This window comes from Triturus cristatus, chromosome 2_2 (assembly GCF_964204655.1).
Source record: "Triturus cristatus chromosome 2_2, aTriCri1.1, whole genome shotgun sequence".
NCBI lineage: Eukaryota > Metazoa > Chordata > Amphibia > Caudata > Salamandridae > Triturus > Triturus cristatus.
This window is the reverse complement of record NC_140582.1, coordinates 292,149,158-292,165,739: the sequence shown is the minus strand read 5'-3', so window position 1 is coordinate 292,165,739 and position 16,582 is coordinate 292,149,158. Positions and strand designations below refer to the sequence as shown.

The 16,582-nt window shown below is 47.1% G+C and overlaps 1 protein-coding gene across 1 annotated transcript in view; it reads left to right on the top strand.

The window, feature by feature from the left end:
• The window catches only part of TEK (TEK receptor tyrosine kinase), a 542,264-nt gene that overhangs the window by 337,895 nt on the left and 187,787 nt on the right, over window positions 1-16,582 (top strand). The window contains exon 13 of the mRNA XM_085641331.1: window positions 1,394-1,690. Coding sequence (XP_085497457.1) covers window positions 1,394-1,690 — 297 coding nt within the window. The remainder of the gene's footprint in view (window positions 1-1,393; window positions 1,691-16,582) is intronic.

The following is a 16,582-nucleotide window of genomic DNA, read 5'->3' as shown; positions in this document are numbered from 1 at the left end:
TTAGTTATTGTTTAATTTAATTTCAGAGGTCTAGTTTCCATGTGAAGGACAGACTCTTTTGGTGACATTGATGACTAGTAAACCTACATGGATAATAATTAGAATGTCTGTTATCATTGTACGTGGAGATGTTTTCACAAACCCACTAATTTTATGCATCTGTTTTTTTTCAATATAAACTTAACATTCCACCGTGTTAGCCTAAGCTTCTGACTTTGTCTCAGCCCGGTGCGACCAGATATTCAAAGTTGAAGCTTTACGGGCCCGATTCACAGAACTAACTTAAGACAAAATCCTAAACTTACTACTATTTTGGTATTCACAGAAGGCACTTACTCATTTTGGTATTCACAGAAGACACTTACTCACTTCGGTATTCACAGAAGTTAGGAGTCCTAACTTTATGACTCCTAAATGCCTTCTGTGAATACCGAAAGTCTTAAAATTAGGATTTTTCTCAGTTTAGGAGTGCTACAGTTAGGACTCCTAACTTTACTACTACTAAACTGAGAAAAATCCTAATTTTAAGGCTTTCGGTATTCACAGAAGGCATTTAGGAGTCCTAAAGTTAGGAGTCCTAACTTTACTACTACTGAATTGAGAAAAATCCTAATTTTCAGACTTTCGGTATTCACAGAAGGCATTTAGGAGTCCTAAAGTTAGGAGTCCTAACTATACTACTACTAAACTGGGAAAAATCCTAATTTTAAGACTTTCGGTATTCACAGAAAGCATTTAGGAGTCCTAAAGTTAGGACTCCTAACTTCCGTGAATACCGAAATGAGTAAGTGCCTTCTGTGAATACCAAAATGAGTAAGTGCCTTCTGTGAATACCAAAATGGTAGTAAGTTTAGGATGTTGCCTTAAGTTAGTTCTGTGAATCGGGCCCTACAACTTTTGACACTATTTTTACAAAATACTTTCAAATTGAATATCTACGGTCCTACTGAACAAAGTTTTGTCATTTTGGCCTTGTTTTATTTTTTAAAAGCTACTCTATTTTTCTAAACCTGTTGTGGGCTCCTTTTGTGGTGTGATTTCACTGTGTTACAGTTTGAATTGTTGCACAAATACTTCACACATTGCCTCTGATTAAGTCTGACTGCTCTGTGCCAATCTACCTGAGGGTTGAGCACATCTTACTTTAGGGTTTGCTTATGACTTCATCCTGAGTAGAATTGTGGTTGCTGCTTGAGAAGGGTTTCACCCCCCCCCCCAACCAGTAACACATTTCTTATAAGACCTATGGTAAAAGGAAATTGGTTATTCGTTTTGCAACTGTGCCATAAAAATATCTAATAACGACAAGATAAATATCTAAGCCAATATACCTGATTGTATACTGAAATTTTACAAGTAATGCAAAAATGTTGTATGCTTTTGTTTTACACAGCTCTTCCTCCTGCACCTATGAACATTACAAAGGTGAACATTACGGATTCATCAGCTATCATCTCTTGGTCCATAGAAGAGGGTCATTCAATCTCATCAATCCTTATCCGTTATAAGATGCAGGGCAACACTGACTACAACCATGATGTGAACATCAGAAACAGCTCTGTTACGCAATACCAGCTAAAAGGCCTGGAGTCTAATACTATGTATTCAGTTGAAATTTGTGCGGAGAACAATATTGGACACGCCTGTACACACAATGAGCTGAAACTGCTGACGAGTTTGGAAATCAAAGGTGAGCCATTACAACTACTTTGCCATAAGTAAAGCAGAATTGGCAGGAGGTTTGAATATATACATTTTAGAGTAACCTAAAAATATATTCCTGGAATAACTTAATCCTTGGGTCATGTGTTACTGCATGTCGTGTTATTGTCATTTGGCATTTGTATAGCACACAGTCTACCCATTTGTATTGGATGCATAGCTATTTGGTAGCCCAGTAGTGATTTTGCAGGCCATTCTGAGGTTTATAGAAAATGGGGATAAGGCTGTGGATTTGGCAGCTTGCATAGAGTGTTTGCACCTTGGTGAACACGACTAGCATGACATAAGTTGTGTTTGCCCCATGCGACATATTAAAACAAATGGTATATGTTAGACTTGGCCCTTTTTGCAGGGTCATCCCTAAACATTTATCCTTTCTCCTAGCCTTTTTTCTGACATGGTGTTGGTGGTTTTAGGACTCTGGACACTTCAGCATTACTGTTCAGTGTAAAGTATGTGTGCTCTCTATGAAGGTAAGATTGGTCTACACCCGTTTGGCCTATTTAATTTACCTGTCACTCCCTTGTAAAGTGGTATCTCTTATACCCAGAGCTGGTGAATTAAATGCTACTGGTGGGCTTGCAGCGTTGATTGCGCCACCCACCAAAGTAGCCTTTCAAACCTAGCTCAGGCCTCTGCCTTTGCAGGGCCTGTGCAAGCAGTGTTACTGCCGATGTGGCGTGGCACCTAAAGAGTGTGCCATGTCTGTGACCTGCCTCTTACTGCATGTCGGTCACCCCTAAGGTAGGCCCTAGCTAGCCCTATGAGAAGGTTACAGTGTAGGTAAAAGATAGGACATGTACCTTAAGTGTGTGAAAAGTCCTGGTAGTGACAAACAGCCATTTTGGTTTCTCACTACTGTGGGCCTGCCCTTCTATAGGAATGCATTGGGGATTCCCTGATAAGTGTTTCAGTGGTAATTCCTGATATGAGAGGCGCAGCGTGGTCAAGTTTGGTATATTTGGAATAGCGATAATTAATGCTGCGCAATGGTGTGCGCAGATTTATTCTAACTATTTTAGAAATGCCACTTTTAGAAGTTGGCAGTGCTATGTGACTTGCCTGATCTGAATTGCATGTCTGGTTTTTGAGTGACAGGGGCTGGTGAGGTCTGAGTGGCTCCAGGAGGGGCAGGGTGAGTCAGCACTAGGCTGAATGGAGCATCTGCATTTGGAGTAGTGGAAGGAGAAGTCCCTGAATAGGTCTGTGCCTAGCATGTACAATGCTGGCTCCATCCCACGGTGGTGTGTCTGAAGACGAGCCCCCACCTGACAAAGGGGAAGAGAAGCCTTGTAAACAAGGTGCTCCAATTCCCCCCTGAACCAGTTTTGGCTGGTTCCCCCAAGCCCTGTGCCAGGCCAGACAAAGCCAAGAGGTAATATAAATATAGGGGCTGTGACGCCATGAAAGTTGAGCAGTGCTTGTGCATACTTCAGCTGGGGGGGACACTCTGCCAAGAGAAACCGCCGTGGGACCGAGCTGCAGCTTCTTGGGGGTCCCTGCGTGCTGGCCTGCCTGGCTGCGCCCTACTGGGGTGTCCCCAGCCCCAAGGACTTTTAATTCCTTGCCCAGCTTCATCCTAACCTTTGAGGAACTTAGCGCCTTGTGGGCGCTCTATTGTTATTGCAAGGAGATGGAAGGAGCTGGTGGCTGCAGCGCGAGGCTGTGAGGGAACCCCGGCGTGTGGGATTCCCCCTGCGCTATTTGTTGGAGCGGGATCCCACCCCGCGTTTTGCCTTATCGCCGCGGGTGGCCACCCCGCATTTGCATCTACTCTAGCGGGAGCCCACCAAGCTGTATTATGCCTTTAGCGGGAGCCTACCCCGCTGTTTTATGCTTTTTGATGGCAGGTGCCCACTCCGCAATTATCTTTGATTTATAGCGGGTGCCCACCCCGCATTGCACCGCTAACTGAAGAAGCCGGGCTGCTGCTAGCACGACCCGAAAGACAGGCAAGTTGCCGGTTGTGGGCAGGCTGACCGGAAGCTGACATGGCCGCCCAATCGCAGCGCGGCTGCAGTGGAAGTGAGGCTGTGGTAGCCTGGATGTGGGCGGGGCTCCCATGAGCTGGAGGGAGCCCCGCATGAGGCCGCAGAGATTGCCGGTGGCCGAGAGGGAGCTCAAGGCACATTGCCAGTGCCTTCCCGCTTGCGGCCTGAAAGGGAGCCCCAGCACGAGGGGCGGTGTTGCCAGTGCGAATGGGAGGAATCCTGAGACGCCCTGGTGAGTGGGGGCTGAATCTTGAGGCGAGGCACATTGTCGGTGCATGTGAGGGAGACGGAGAGGCTCCCCAGGCACAGTGGTGCCCTGTCAAATTTCACAGATGCAACGTGGGAGCAAATTGGTTTTGCAAAGTAACAGTGGGGACCCCGAAGGCACAGTTGGTGCCTGTGTCTTTTATCTTTGGGGGCCAAATCATCTCTAGAAGTCCTGGAGTGGGGCTTGGGGGCATTTGTGTTTTCAACAGGAAAGGGGTGAGAAGCACCCCAGGCCCCAGTGCAGTGCGCACTCAGCTTTGGCTGCATAGGCAGCAAAAGGGCCATTTGGAAGGCCCCAGAAGGAGCCCTGACATTTCTGGACAGAGGGCATTTTGAGCCCGATAGGAAGGCCAGTTGGCCTGGGGGTCATTTTAGGGTGTGATTGGGGCATACTGTGTTTATGCCGGTGATAATTATTCCCTAACGTGATTTATGTGAGGTATATGCCAAATTTGATTTATGCGCCCTGATTTATGCCTCTAATGTGATTTATACTGGTGATGCTTATTGAATACTGTATTTTATGTTGCAGGATATAATGCTGAGTACATTACTTGGCCAGTAGTTACTGGTTGTGTTCTACATTCACTATTTGTGCTTTTTGATGGTTCTGACAGTGGCCCAATTAGCCCTGTCATGTGTACATAATCCCCTGTAAATATTGCCTAGTGCCAGTTGGCACAGTGTATATTGTGTGATTACTATTCTAATATGTTTTGGATAATACAAAGGGTATTTTTATATATAGTTCCTTTTGTGGTGTGCCTAGTGTGTTGCTGCTATGTGTGTGTTGCGCAAACGCTTTACGCATTGCCTCTGGGATAAGCCTGACTGCTAGTGCCAAGCTACCAAGAGGGTGAGCAGGGGTTATCTTCAGCGTGTAACTCCCTTGTCGTGACTAGAGTGGTGGTTTCTGCCTGGCTTTGGCGCAAGCCTTAGCCAACCAGAAATTCCATTTCTAACATTGGTTGTCAGCGGTGAGGATAGGACTTGTGTCTGCACAGTACCACAGCGACAACTGGTTGCACTACAAACTCTGCATTCAGAAAATCACAGGTTTGGGGGTTATTTTTTCTGATTTTGTTTTCTCCTAAAAGTGTCATTTCTGAATTATGTATTCCCATTTCAGCTTTTGCACCTAGGTCTCCCGTGTTGCACTTGTGTCTTAGTGCCTTGCCAAAATGGAATCTACCTTTCAGCTTCATGATCTGTTCAAATACAGTATGTTAGAATTGAGGGGGTTCTGAGGAGAGATTCGTAGAAGTTAGTGGGTCAGAGGCTCAGCGAGACCTTCAGGAAACTCTACTCCGGTGGCAGGATAACGAATGGGCAGGGAGGACCCTAAGAGGAAGAATTTCCAGGCCACACACCAAGAGGGTGGTTGGTCTCAGGGTAACCCTGAAGAGTCTGAAGAGGAGGAAGAAGATGACAGGGCAGGGGCGCCAGTAGATAGTGAGGACCCCATAGATAGGGAGTCCCTTGCTGGATGAAAAAAAAAGAATGCATCAATTACTAATATTTTCATTTAAGTAATTTGTGATTATATATATTGTTTTAAACATATTTTATTGGTTACTCCAGTATTGGAACTTTCATAGATTCCCATAGCTTGTATCATTCCCCGTTGTCAGAATGGGAGCCTTGGTAAATAAAAAATACCATAGAAGTAGGTACAAAAGAGAAAGAAAGGCTTTTTTAGCATATCCACCTCTTTTTGTAAAAGAGACCAAAATAATACAACAACCAATCAGATTAGCCTCCCCCCATAGAAGCCTCCTGAGAGAACCACAGAGCCTCAGATTTTCTACCACACGTTGTGCAAGGGAGTCTCCACTGAGCTCTGCTCAGATTTCTCTTCAACTTCTGTGTTTTTCAACTGTTTTCTCTTCAGCGTTCTTCAGGATGTCTGACAAGGAGAACTTGAAACTTAGGTTGCAGCATCGACGAAGTCGTTATCGACGAAGGTACTGGAGACAACGAAGCTCTCGTCGACGAGCCCGTCGACTGAGCTGAAATCGACGTCGATGTATTCTTCGACGGCGTCGTCGACGTAACTGATGCTGTCGTCGTCGACGGGCGGAGTTTCTTGTCAGCTTTCCCCTCAGGCAGGACGGAAGCTGGTTTTTTGATCAGTCTTGGCTTCTCAGAAGGTGGAGGTGAAACCGAAGGCCCATGACTCGCCTTCTTAATAGAATGTGCCTCAGAAACCAGTCCTTCCATCTCCTTTACACCTCGATGAAGAGATTTGATGGGACTGCGCCTGTCAGACCTATCAGAGGTCTTTTGTAAGGCTTTGGCAGGGGGGTCAGAAGAAGTTGAAGGTGAAGACCTACCCCTTTTTTGAGATCTCCTCGAAGATGTCGCAGAGGAGTCATCATCACTGTCACTCAATATCGGGTCTTTCCGTGACTTTAACTTTTGCAACCAGGTGAGCAAACGTCCCTCACCGTCTCTCAAGGTCTTTGAAGAGAAGATACAACAGTTCTTGCAGTTGGTGGCCTTGTAGTCAGGGTACAAACAATAAATACTGTCCTTATGTTTGTCCTCCACATAAAGCCTCTTCTTTGAACAAGTAGCACAGGCTTTGAATAAAGCCTTTTTTCCATGTCGTCGATGGTGATGACTACTTCGACATTGACGAGTATGACGACGAGGATGACGACGACGACGACGACATCTACAGCTTCCAGCATAATACTGACGATGATCTCGACGGCGATTCCGTCGACGATCACTCCTTCGTCGACGACCGTTCCGCCGTCGACGACCTCGTCGACAATTCAAAGTGTGGCAATTTCAGTAAAAAGACGCCAGATTACACCGGAGATGACTTCTCCTCGTAGAGTGACACCACTACCTCCAGCACTCCTTTTGGAGGAGGAGTTTTCAGATGAAGATGAGGGACCTTACGGGGATGAATATAGTCCATCCCAATTACCTGTCAAATATCAGGACTCAGATTCTGAGGACTACTATATAGACCAAGGACAATATCTGCTGCAAACTAGGCAGGAACAGTCACAGCAGGGCATGGTGGCTATGCCGTCCTCACTGATTGCTGATCTACAATTCATGTTGCTGGATTATAGGAAAAGATTTCCATCTCAATCTTCTGGTCAACAGTCGGTGCAAGTGCCTCCACCTCCACCTCAATCTTCAGCTCCTGTTCCTCCTCTGCTTCCACAAGCTCCGGTTCCGGATCCGATGGAACCTCAACAAAATGTAGTCACAGTTCATGATGACTCATCAGATGATGACCAGGGCACAATATTAGTCCCAGATCCAGATAGGGAATGGGATGACTATATAATTCCGGATCCCGCTTCTCCATCTCCGGATCCTGCGGATTCTCCTCCAGCAGATATAGGGGGCTTCCACAATTTAATGGAAAGAGCATCCAAACATTTCGATCTTCCCATACCATCACTACAGTCAGAATGTTTTCTTTGTGATTTTAAAGAGCCTCATAAAAAGTCTGTCCGTTCTATCCCAATTGTGGGCCATGTCTGGGATGAGGGGATAAAGGTAATGAAATCTCCAGCTACCGTCATGCCTGTTCTTCCTCGACTGGAGAAAAAGTACAAAGCTCCGGAAGATAGCCCTGCTTGTCTGGTTATCCAACCGAAACCGGACTCTGTAATTTCTCAAGCAGCCCACAGGAAGACAAAGAATCCGTCGGCGCCCCTTACCACACCACCGGATAAGAAGGGTAGGCGCCTTGATAATGTGGGTAAGAGGTTCTCCTCAATGTCCAGCCTCCTGGTCAGGGCGGCTAATGCCTTGGCGATTCTGGGATGATATGATCGCCAGATGTGGTGCGACTTATCTCCGTATTTGGACCAGCTACCCGAGGGATCGAAGGTTGATGCAAAGAAAATCCTGGAGAAAGGAGAGCGTTCTTCTTCGGAAAGTATAGATTGCGCAATGGACATTGCTACCACTGCTTTCCGCTCTTTGGCAGGTGCGGCAGTCCTTAGACGGCAGGGCTGGCTTCGGGCCACCTGGTTTTGCCTGGAAGTCCAAAGTAAAATCCTAGATCTGCCGTTCGATGGTGAGATGCTTTTTGGAAAGCATGTGGACGATGCACTGCAGGAGATGAAAAAGGACACTGAAACAGCGAAGTCCCTTGGGACTTTGCAATACCGCAAAGTACCTTTCCGTGGTGCGAGAGGAAGAGGTTTTTCATCATATAGAGGTGGATACCAGCAGCAGCGCTAATCCTCCTATTCGCACCAGTCTCAGCCTTACAGGCCCCAGAATTCTCAAAGACAGGGCCAATTGTCGTCTTTCTCTCGCCAACCCTCTAGATGATGACAAGGGCGCCAGGGGAGAGATTCCGCTAAGCGTCAATAGCGGCTTCCCGGCTCTGTCTACTGTTCCTTCACCCCCTGTGACACCAGTGGGGGGCAGGATATCACAATACCTCCACAACTGGAATCTCATAACATCAGATCGGTGGCTCCTCAATATCATCCGATTTGGACATACACTGGAGTTTCAACACCAGCCACCATCCAGAGCCCCTCGCGCCACCGAATCCAAACATCTGCACCTTCTACAACTAAAAGATCACCAACTACTTCTCAAAGGAGAGATAGAGCCAGTACCTCTGTCCCAACGAGGCAAAGGATTATATTCCCGGTTCTTCCTCGTTCGCAAGTCCATAGACAAATGGCGCCCAATTTTAGACCTGAGAGAGCTCAACACCTATCTCATAAAACTCTCGTTTCGGATGGTATCCCTACAGGACATTTTTTCGGCTTCCCAGTCCAGGGGATTACATGGCCACTCTGGATCTCGAGGACGCATACTTCCATGTTCCCATCCACCCGGCCCACAGGAGGTTTTTACGCTTTACAGTAGCCAAGAGCCACTTTCAATTCAAGGTCCTGCCTTTCGGACTCAGATCCGCGCCGCAGATATTCACAAAGGTCTTGGCCCCAGTCACAGCATTTCTCAGAAAACAATCGCTAAAGGTTTTTCTTTATCTAGACGACTGGTTGGTGAAAGCACCTTCTTCTCAGGCAGCTTCAAAAGCAGTCGAAAGCTGCACTCAACGTTTCTGTCATCTGGGACTTCAACTCAACAAGGACAAGTCAGTCCTCTGTCCTTCCAGGTCGGCCAAGTTCCTGGGGGTTATTCTGGACACAGCTTGTTGCGAAGCTTTTCCATCAGAAGAAAGGCAGCAAAGACTGATCACCTCCGCCCGTCATTTGCAAACAAGACGGTCTCTGTCTGTTCGTCTATACAAATCTCTTCTAGGATCAATCTCATCTTGCATTCCCTTAATTCCGCATTGCAGACTTTGTATGCGCCCACTCCAAGAGCAATCGGATTTGCAGTGGCGCCAAGCAGAAGGCTCTTTCGACGACAAAGTAATCATCCCTCCTCTTATGAAAGAGGCAGCTAGATGGTGGATGGTCAAAGACAATATCTCAAAGGGTCTCACCTTCACAGTCACTCCACCTCCGTTGATACTTACCACAGACGCTTCTCTGGAAGGCTGGGGGCGGTCTTGCAAGACATTCAAGTGAGCGGCCGCTGGCGGCCCGAACAACGTCTTCTCCACATCAACCTACTGGAGCTAAAAGCAATTCGTCTAGCTTTACAGGCTTTCCTTCCAAGGATTCGGAAATCCACCGTCCTGGCCCGTACAGACAACACGACGGCCATGCATTACGTGAACAAGCAGGGTGGAACAAGGTCTCCTCTGCTGTCCAAGGAAGCACAAGAGATTTGGGAGTGGATTATCCGTCACCAAATTTGACTTTCGGCGGAACATCTTCCAGGTGCCCTCAACAAGACAGCGGATACGCTAAGTCATCTCAAATCTGTGAGCCACGAGTGGGAATTGGATCAGCGCACTCTGGAGAGAGTTTTCAATCTTTGGGGCAGACCCTCCAAAGACCTGTTTGCCACTCCAGAGAACAGGAGATGCCAGCCCTACGCAAGCAGGGAACACCATCAGGGATCATTGGGGAATTTACTTTCGATGGCCTGGTCAGGCGCCTTTGTTTACGCCTTTCCTCCAATTCCTCTAATCCCACGACTACTCAGGAAGCTCAAAGCAGAACCCTGCAGAATGATTCTAGTGGCACCGGCGTGGCCGCTACAGTTTTGGTTTACAGAGCTTTTCCTGCTCTCCCAGGATCATCCACTTCACCTGCGTCCAATTTCTTCTCTATTGACAATGTCCCAGGGCCAAGTGGTGCATCCGGACCCGAGCTCTCTGCAGTTGACTGCGTGGCTCCTGAGCACAGAGAATTTCAGGGCTTGAATATCCCTCAAGAATGTAGAGAGGTGCTAGCTCAGGCCAGCGCACCAAGTACGAATAAGACCTATCGTTCAAAATGGAAACGATTCTGCCTATGGTGCCGCCAACAGAACATTAATCCTTTTTCTTCTGCTCCTCATCAGATTTTGCCAAACATTTTGCCTCTGGCCAAGTCAGGTCTCGCACATTCTTCTATCAAGGTTCACCTGGCGGCGATCTCTAGGTTCAGCTGAACATCTTCAGGCCCTTCTCTTTGGTCTGCGAGTATCGTGAAACAATTTTTAAAAGGACTTTTTAGGGTTTTCCCTCCAGTTAGACCACCTCCACCCGTGTGGCAGCTCAACTTGGCCCTTGCTCAACTCATGAGGCCTCCGTTTGAGCCAATTCATAGGGTGGATCTTAAATTTCTCTCATGGAAGGTGGCTCTCCTCCTCGCTTTAACATCAGCCAGGAGGGTTGGTGAACTTCAGGCTCTCACTATTAAGGATCCGTTCTATCAGTTAAAAAAAGACACCCTTATTCTGAGGACAAATCCAAAATTCATCCCGAAGGTTCCTTCGGATTTTCATTTGAATGAGACCATCATTTTGAACTCTTTTTTCCCTAGGCCGACAACTCCAGCGGAGAGGTCTCTTCATTCTCTAGAGGTTCAAAGGTGTTTAAAATGTTATATCCAATGCACCAAGGACTTCAGGAGATCTACTCAGCTCTTTGTTGCCTTCAGTGCACCTCGCAAAGGTTTTCCCCTTTCAAAACAAGGGGTTGCGCGATGGATTAGCAGCATGATCCACTACTGTCACCAAGCGGCTGGTAAGCGCCTAGAAGGGCGGGTCCGGGTGCACTCGACAAGATCAGTTTCGTCTTCAGCTGCTCTGTTCGCTGGAGTACCAATCAAAGACATTTGCAGGGCAGCTACATGGAGCAGTGCCCATACCTTCACGACACATTACTGCTTGGAATCTTCCACGCGGAGCGATGCTGCAGTAGAACAGGCTGTTCTACGGAATCTCTTTCAGTGAGCGGTGAGCTTTCCCTTCTAACCCTCCTTCCTGTTATTGGTTCGCACATTTTGTATCTGATGATGTTTACTGACTGGTGTTTGGTAACTTTTATTTCTCATGCTGATATACATGCAAGGTGATGCAATGTATTTTAACACAAAATGTGCCTCCTCTTTTCCTAACTGCTAGCTATTCTGATACAAGCTATGGGAATCAATGAAAGTTCTAATTTCTGGAGTAAGAAAACAATTTACTTACCTGTAACTTTGGTTCTCCAGTATTGGTAACTTTCATAGATTCCCATGTGCCCACCCTCCTCCCATGGGAAAGCTCAGCCTTCAGCATATTCTGTTATATTGTTCCACAACGGCTACGAAAATCTGAGGCTTTGAGGTTCTCTCAGGGGGGTTCTATGGGGTGAGGCTAATCTGATTGGTTGTTGTATTATTTTGGTCTCTTTTACAAAAAAAAGGTGGATATGCTACAAAATGAGATGAGGCCTAAGCCTTTTTTTCTCTTTTGTACCTACTGCTATGGTATTTTTTATTTACCGAGGCTCCCATTCCGACGACGGGGAATGATACAAGCTATGGGAATCTATGAAAGTTACCAATACTGGAGAACAAAAGTTACAGGTAAGTAACTTGTTTTCTTTTCAAACGTAGAACACTCAAATTTGACATCATTGGAACAGTGCAAACATCAGAGAATTATAGCATATTATCAGTCGGATGACATTATTGCTTCCACATTCAGAAAGTTCAGTCCAACAAACAAACTCCCTCCACCCTCCCTAATACAATTATCTATCAAAGCCCTCCCACCCACCCTCCTCAGACTCACTATTGTGTTAAAATAGCCTATTGACGGCGACCAAGACTCTATGTGGACCATGGTTCAGAGAATACAGCATATTACATTCTAGTAAGGTTCCTGCGGGGTCTGCTACTTATTGGGTCCGTAGCATATTTGTAAAGCCCAAAAGCTATCAGCATTTCAATGCAGTGAAGGTCCAGCAGAGACAAACAGTTCCAGCAATGCATCCCATTCCAGAGGAACCACTTTGTTATGCCATGTTAACGCTGCCTGAGTCTGTGCAGACTACCATCGCATTGTAATTGAACTTTTTGTCAATATTAGTACCAGATTGGCAAACCTAGCCTGTGTTCCCTGTGACTTACGCTTTTTGCATAATCCCAGTATGCAGTATTCCACAGTATCTTTCCCTATCCCCGGTGTCACGTCATTAAGGAGTTTGTAAGCTGTCACCCAGAAGGGTGCCAGTCTTGGGCATGTCCATAGCATGTGCAATAACCCAGCTGGTTGTGTGTGGCATCTAGGACATACATCTGCTGTACCTGGAAACATTTTGCTCAGTCTATGTGGGGTCAGGTACGCTCTATGTACCAGCATGTATTGGATCAGCTTGAATTTGGGCTTATGTCATACTTTCTTGGGGTATTCCAGTACTTTCATCCAGTCTTTGTCCGATATTTCACGCCCAATATCTGCGGACCATTTATCTCTAAGCTCCTGGAGTGGATTGCTGCATGTGATCGGATGCTTCTATACAGCCATTTAATTAGGTGTCCCCCATTGCCCATGAGATATAACATGTGTAAAAGTTCATGTGTTTGGGGTTCTGTGTCATCAGGTGTAGGAGAGTAGGGTCTGCTTTCTATGTTCACCCCCACTTTTTGCTTTTGCTTTACTGGTTTTCGACTTAGATGTGGCTGTGGGCCTGCTAATCAGACCCACAGCCCTGCTGTTCTCTCTCTAAATTAATACTATGTACTTTAGGTACATAACCCATTTGGATAGGATCACCTTATTGGCCCCTGTACAGTGTACCCTAGGTACCCAGGGCATAGGTGTACCCTAGGCCTACCAGGGACTGCAGCATGTATTATGCCACCCCTGGCCTGACCTTCCATTTTGACACAACTGGCTGATCACTCAGCTGGGGCAAGGTCGTGTAATCACCCCTTGCTTAGGTGTAGTATTCCTATACCTAACTTACATATAGACACATGTGTACCTATCAGTCACTCCTATGGCAGGCCTTGACAATCCTGGAGGCAGAGTGCTTGGTAACATGTGAGATGGTGCTCTAGCATGAGCTGAGCCTGTCTGCAGCTTTCGGAACCTTGTCCTTATAGCTGTTCTATGATATAGCCTACCATATACTCTTAAAGTGCCTTATAATCTTAGACGGTTATGGTAACTATGGTTTGGCTTTATCGAAACATGTCGTGTAAGGTGTCTAACACTGTGGAATAATACCCCCATGCCATTTCTGGACATGAGAATATTATTCCCCCCTTCTAGAGGGAAAGACATGTTAAAATCATACTTCAACTGTTAGCCTCTGACCAAAGCCTCAGCATCACAAAATGGATGCTGCTGCCACGACACAAGTCTGACCTCCTGCAGCTGGGAGTGATCCCAGCCAGGGAGGCCTGGACAATAGGTTTCCTGCTTGGGGAGGTGCTAGCACCTCCCCAGACAGCCTTTAGTGTATTGGGGCAGGGTGGGCTGAAAGGAATGAGACATGCCTGTGGCACACAAGGTGTTCCTTTCATAGTCCAGTTCAAACCGGCGCTGGGGCAATCCAGCCCCAGCTCTGGCACGAAACTGGACAAAGGGAAGTGGGTGTAACCACCCCCTCCCAGGTCCCACCCATAAGGCGTGACCTAGCAGGTATCCCAGCCCCCCAGATTAGTATAAGAGTGGGAGTTGGGCCTCAAGACTTTAGATTATCCTGAACCTGCAAAACTGAACAGAAACTCTGGACCTTCGACATTCGACGAAAGAAGAAGACTGAAGAATCTCCCTTGTAGCCAAGGAGTGGCTACCCTGTGCAAACAGGCACCATCAAGAGCTTTGCCCACGTTCTACGAGGAACCGACTGCAGAGCCTGACCAGAGCCTTGACTTCCAGACTTCTCCGACCCTGATCCACATCTGCAGCAGAGCTGAGATCCGTGGAGGCGACGAGCGACGTGGGACCGGCTACCTGGAAAAAGTGGCTAGTAACTTAAAGCGCAGCTTCTGTGGTACCCTCGAAGTTGTGCACCGGGGATTGAGAAGCCCCAACCCCAAGCACCATCTGCACCGAAGATCAGCCCCCCACACTCCACGAGTCCTGCGTGGGGCCCTTCAGCATTTTCCTGCTTGCCGCGTCTGTCCGGTTGCTTGCCCGCTGGCTAGTGGCCTTTGTGACGACGCACCCTGAAATCTTCTGCGCTGGTTTGGCTCCTCCAGACTGGCTCCCGCTTCTCTGCAAAGAAGAAGCACCCCAGACCTTCCTGGTCTGCACCAGAAGCAAGTCCTTCGTTCTTCGTGGGTTCCGCTTGCCAAGGCTTGGTGAGTCCTAGTCCAACTTCGACGCCGCCGACAGCAAGAGCCTTCGTGGGACAGCTCGCCTCCTGGTCCTGGTCGTCCTCGACGCTTCCTGGTCCTCCTGGCTGCAGCGACAAGCTTCACCTTCACCTGCAATCTTCACGACATCGCCTGGTTCCTTCCTGGTTCCACGTGGTCACTGGCTAGTGACCTTGACTCTGTCCCTTCTGCTTGCAGGTTTCTTCTCTTCTTGATCCCAGCCTTGGGATCCACCGGACACTCTTCACTGACTGCCTGTCAGCATCTTTCTTCAGGCATCCATAGGAGTCGACGACGAAAACGACGCATCTTCACCCCTATGCACCCGCAGCCTGTGGGCTAGGTAACTTGGGTACTCCGGTGCTCATCAGGATAGTGACTATCCTAGTGTCTAGTTTTCAAGTCCCAACTTCCTAGCTACTCCGGAAGTGTCCTAAATCTACCGTTTTCTAAACTGTACTATTGCTATTGACTTTTACGCATTACGCGTGAGTGTTTCCACTCTGCACACGAATCCCGTGGGCCTCCCACTTCCTAACTAACGCTAGTGTAGTGTAGCCCCAGCGATTCCCTAGGCCTAGGCCTATTCTATTTCCGTGACAGTGGTTCTTATACCACTTACTTAGTATATGGTTTGCGTGGCCCCTAGGGCCTAACTGTATTACTTACCTGTGTGACTTAATGTGTGCTTAAATAAGACTGTGTTGTACTTACCTCTAATCTCATAAAGAGTGCTGAGGGTTGCTTAGAATAAATACACTTTATTTTATATATATATCTGTTGTGGTGTCCTTTCATTTGGTATTCAAGGGATTATATATGGTATCACAGCTGGCTTCACATGCCATTCAGAGTTTAGCCTAAGACTGCTCTTGTCCATGCTACCACTAGGATAGCTGGTCTATAAGGTTGACTTTACAACCAATCATCATAAGGGTATTTGGACTGATATAAGGTGTACACTATAACTAGTGACATCATACATCAGGCCAACTTCTCACATTGGTGAGCAGCGGTTGGGATCTGAGCTTGCTGTTGTAATACCATTGTAATCTTGAGATACTAAATTGAAAGATCACACAGATATTGTCTAGGTACATATAACATAGATTATAATACTTAAGTCCTACTGGACTTTGTAGTTGTAGGTTGAAGGGAGTAACACACCCTGACTACAACTACTAGAGAGGTTTAGTAGATACAACTAGTGTAGGTAGGTGCACACACCACACCCTCACTAGATCATGTCTCTGAGAGGAGATCAAGTAGATGCTCTCTCAGGAGGATCAGGTCTGCAAAAGACCCCCTCTAGATATGATACCTTAACATTCCAGGAGATGAGACACTTGTGTACCTCCAGAGGAATAAAACAGGGTGCAAACCCTACCCTCCTTCAGTTAAGACAACTCCTAGAGGAGTATGATACTCTTAGGGCATCTCAGGCAGGTACCCTAGGTACAGAGGAGGGTCTACCCACCACAGAGGAGTCAGATGGGGCTTCAGATGGAGAGGTAGACAGCCAGGGCCAAGTAGGAAGACTTAGCCAGGCTAACCTAAGTTTACATGGGAGTTTGCATGGGGTCCCCCCATACAGACCCCCAAGTGGGCTTAACCAGAGAAACAGGAGGGAGAGATCCCCTTCAAGGGAATCCATCCACTCCCATGTCTCTAGCATCTCTAGTGTTTCCTCTCACAGGGGAATGACTTCCCCTGAGAGAAAGGAACATGAAGCCAGAATGAGGGAAGCTAATCTGAGGATTCAGAGGGAAGAACTTGCCCGTGCCAAGGAGAAGCTTGCTCTGGCTAGAGAGCAAAATTTAAGTGGGTCAGAACCCACTGGTGGCAGCAATATCCCTAAGGATAGAGACAGGCACTATGATAATAGAAACCTGAGCAAGATTGTCCCTCCCTACAAGTGTGGGGATGACATCCACAAATGGATAACTG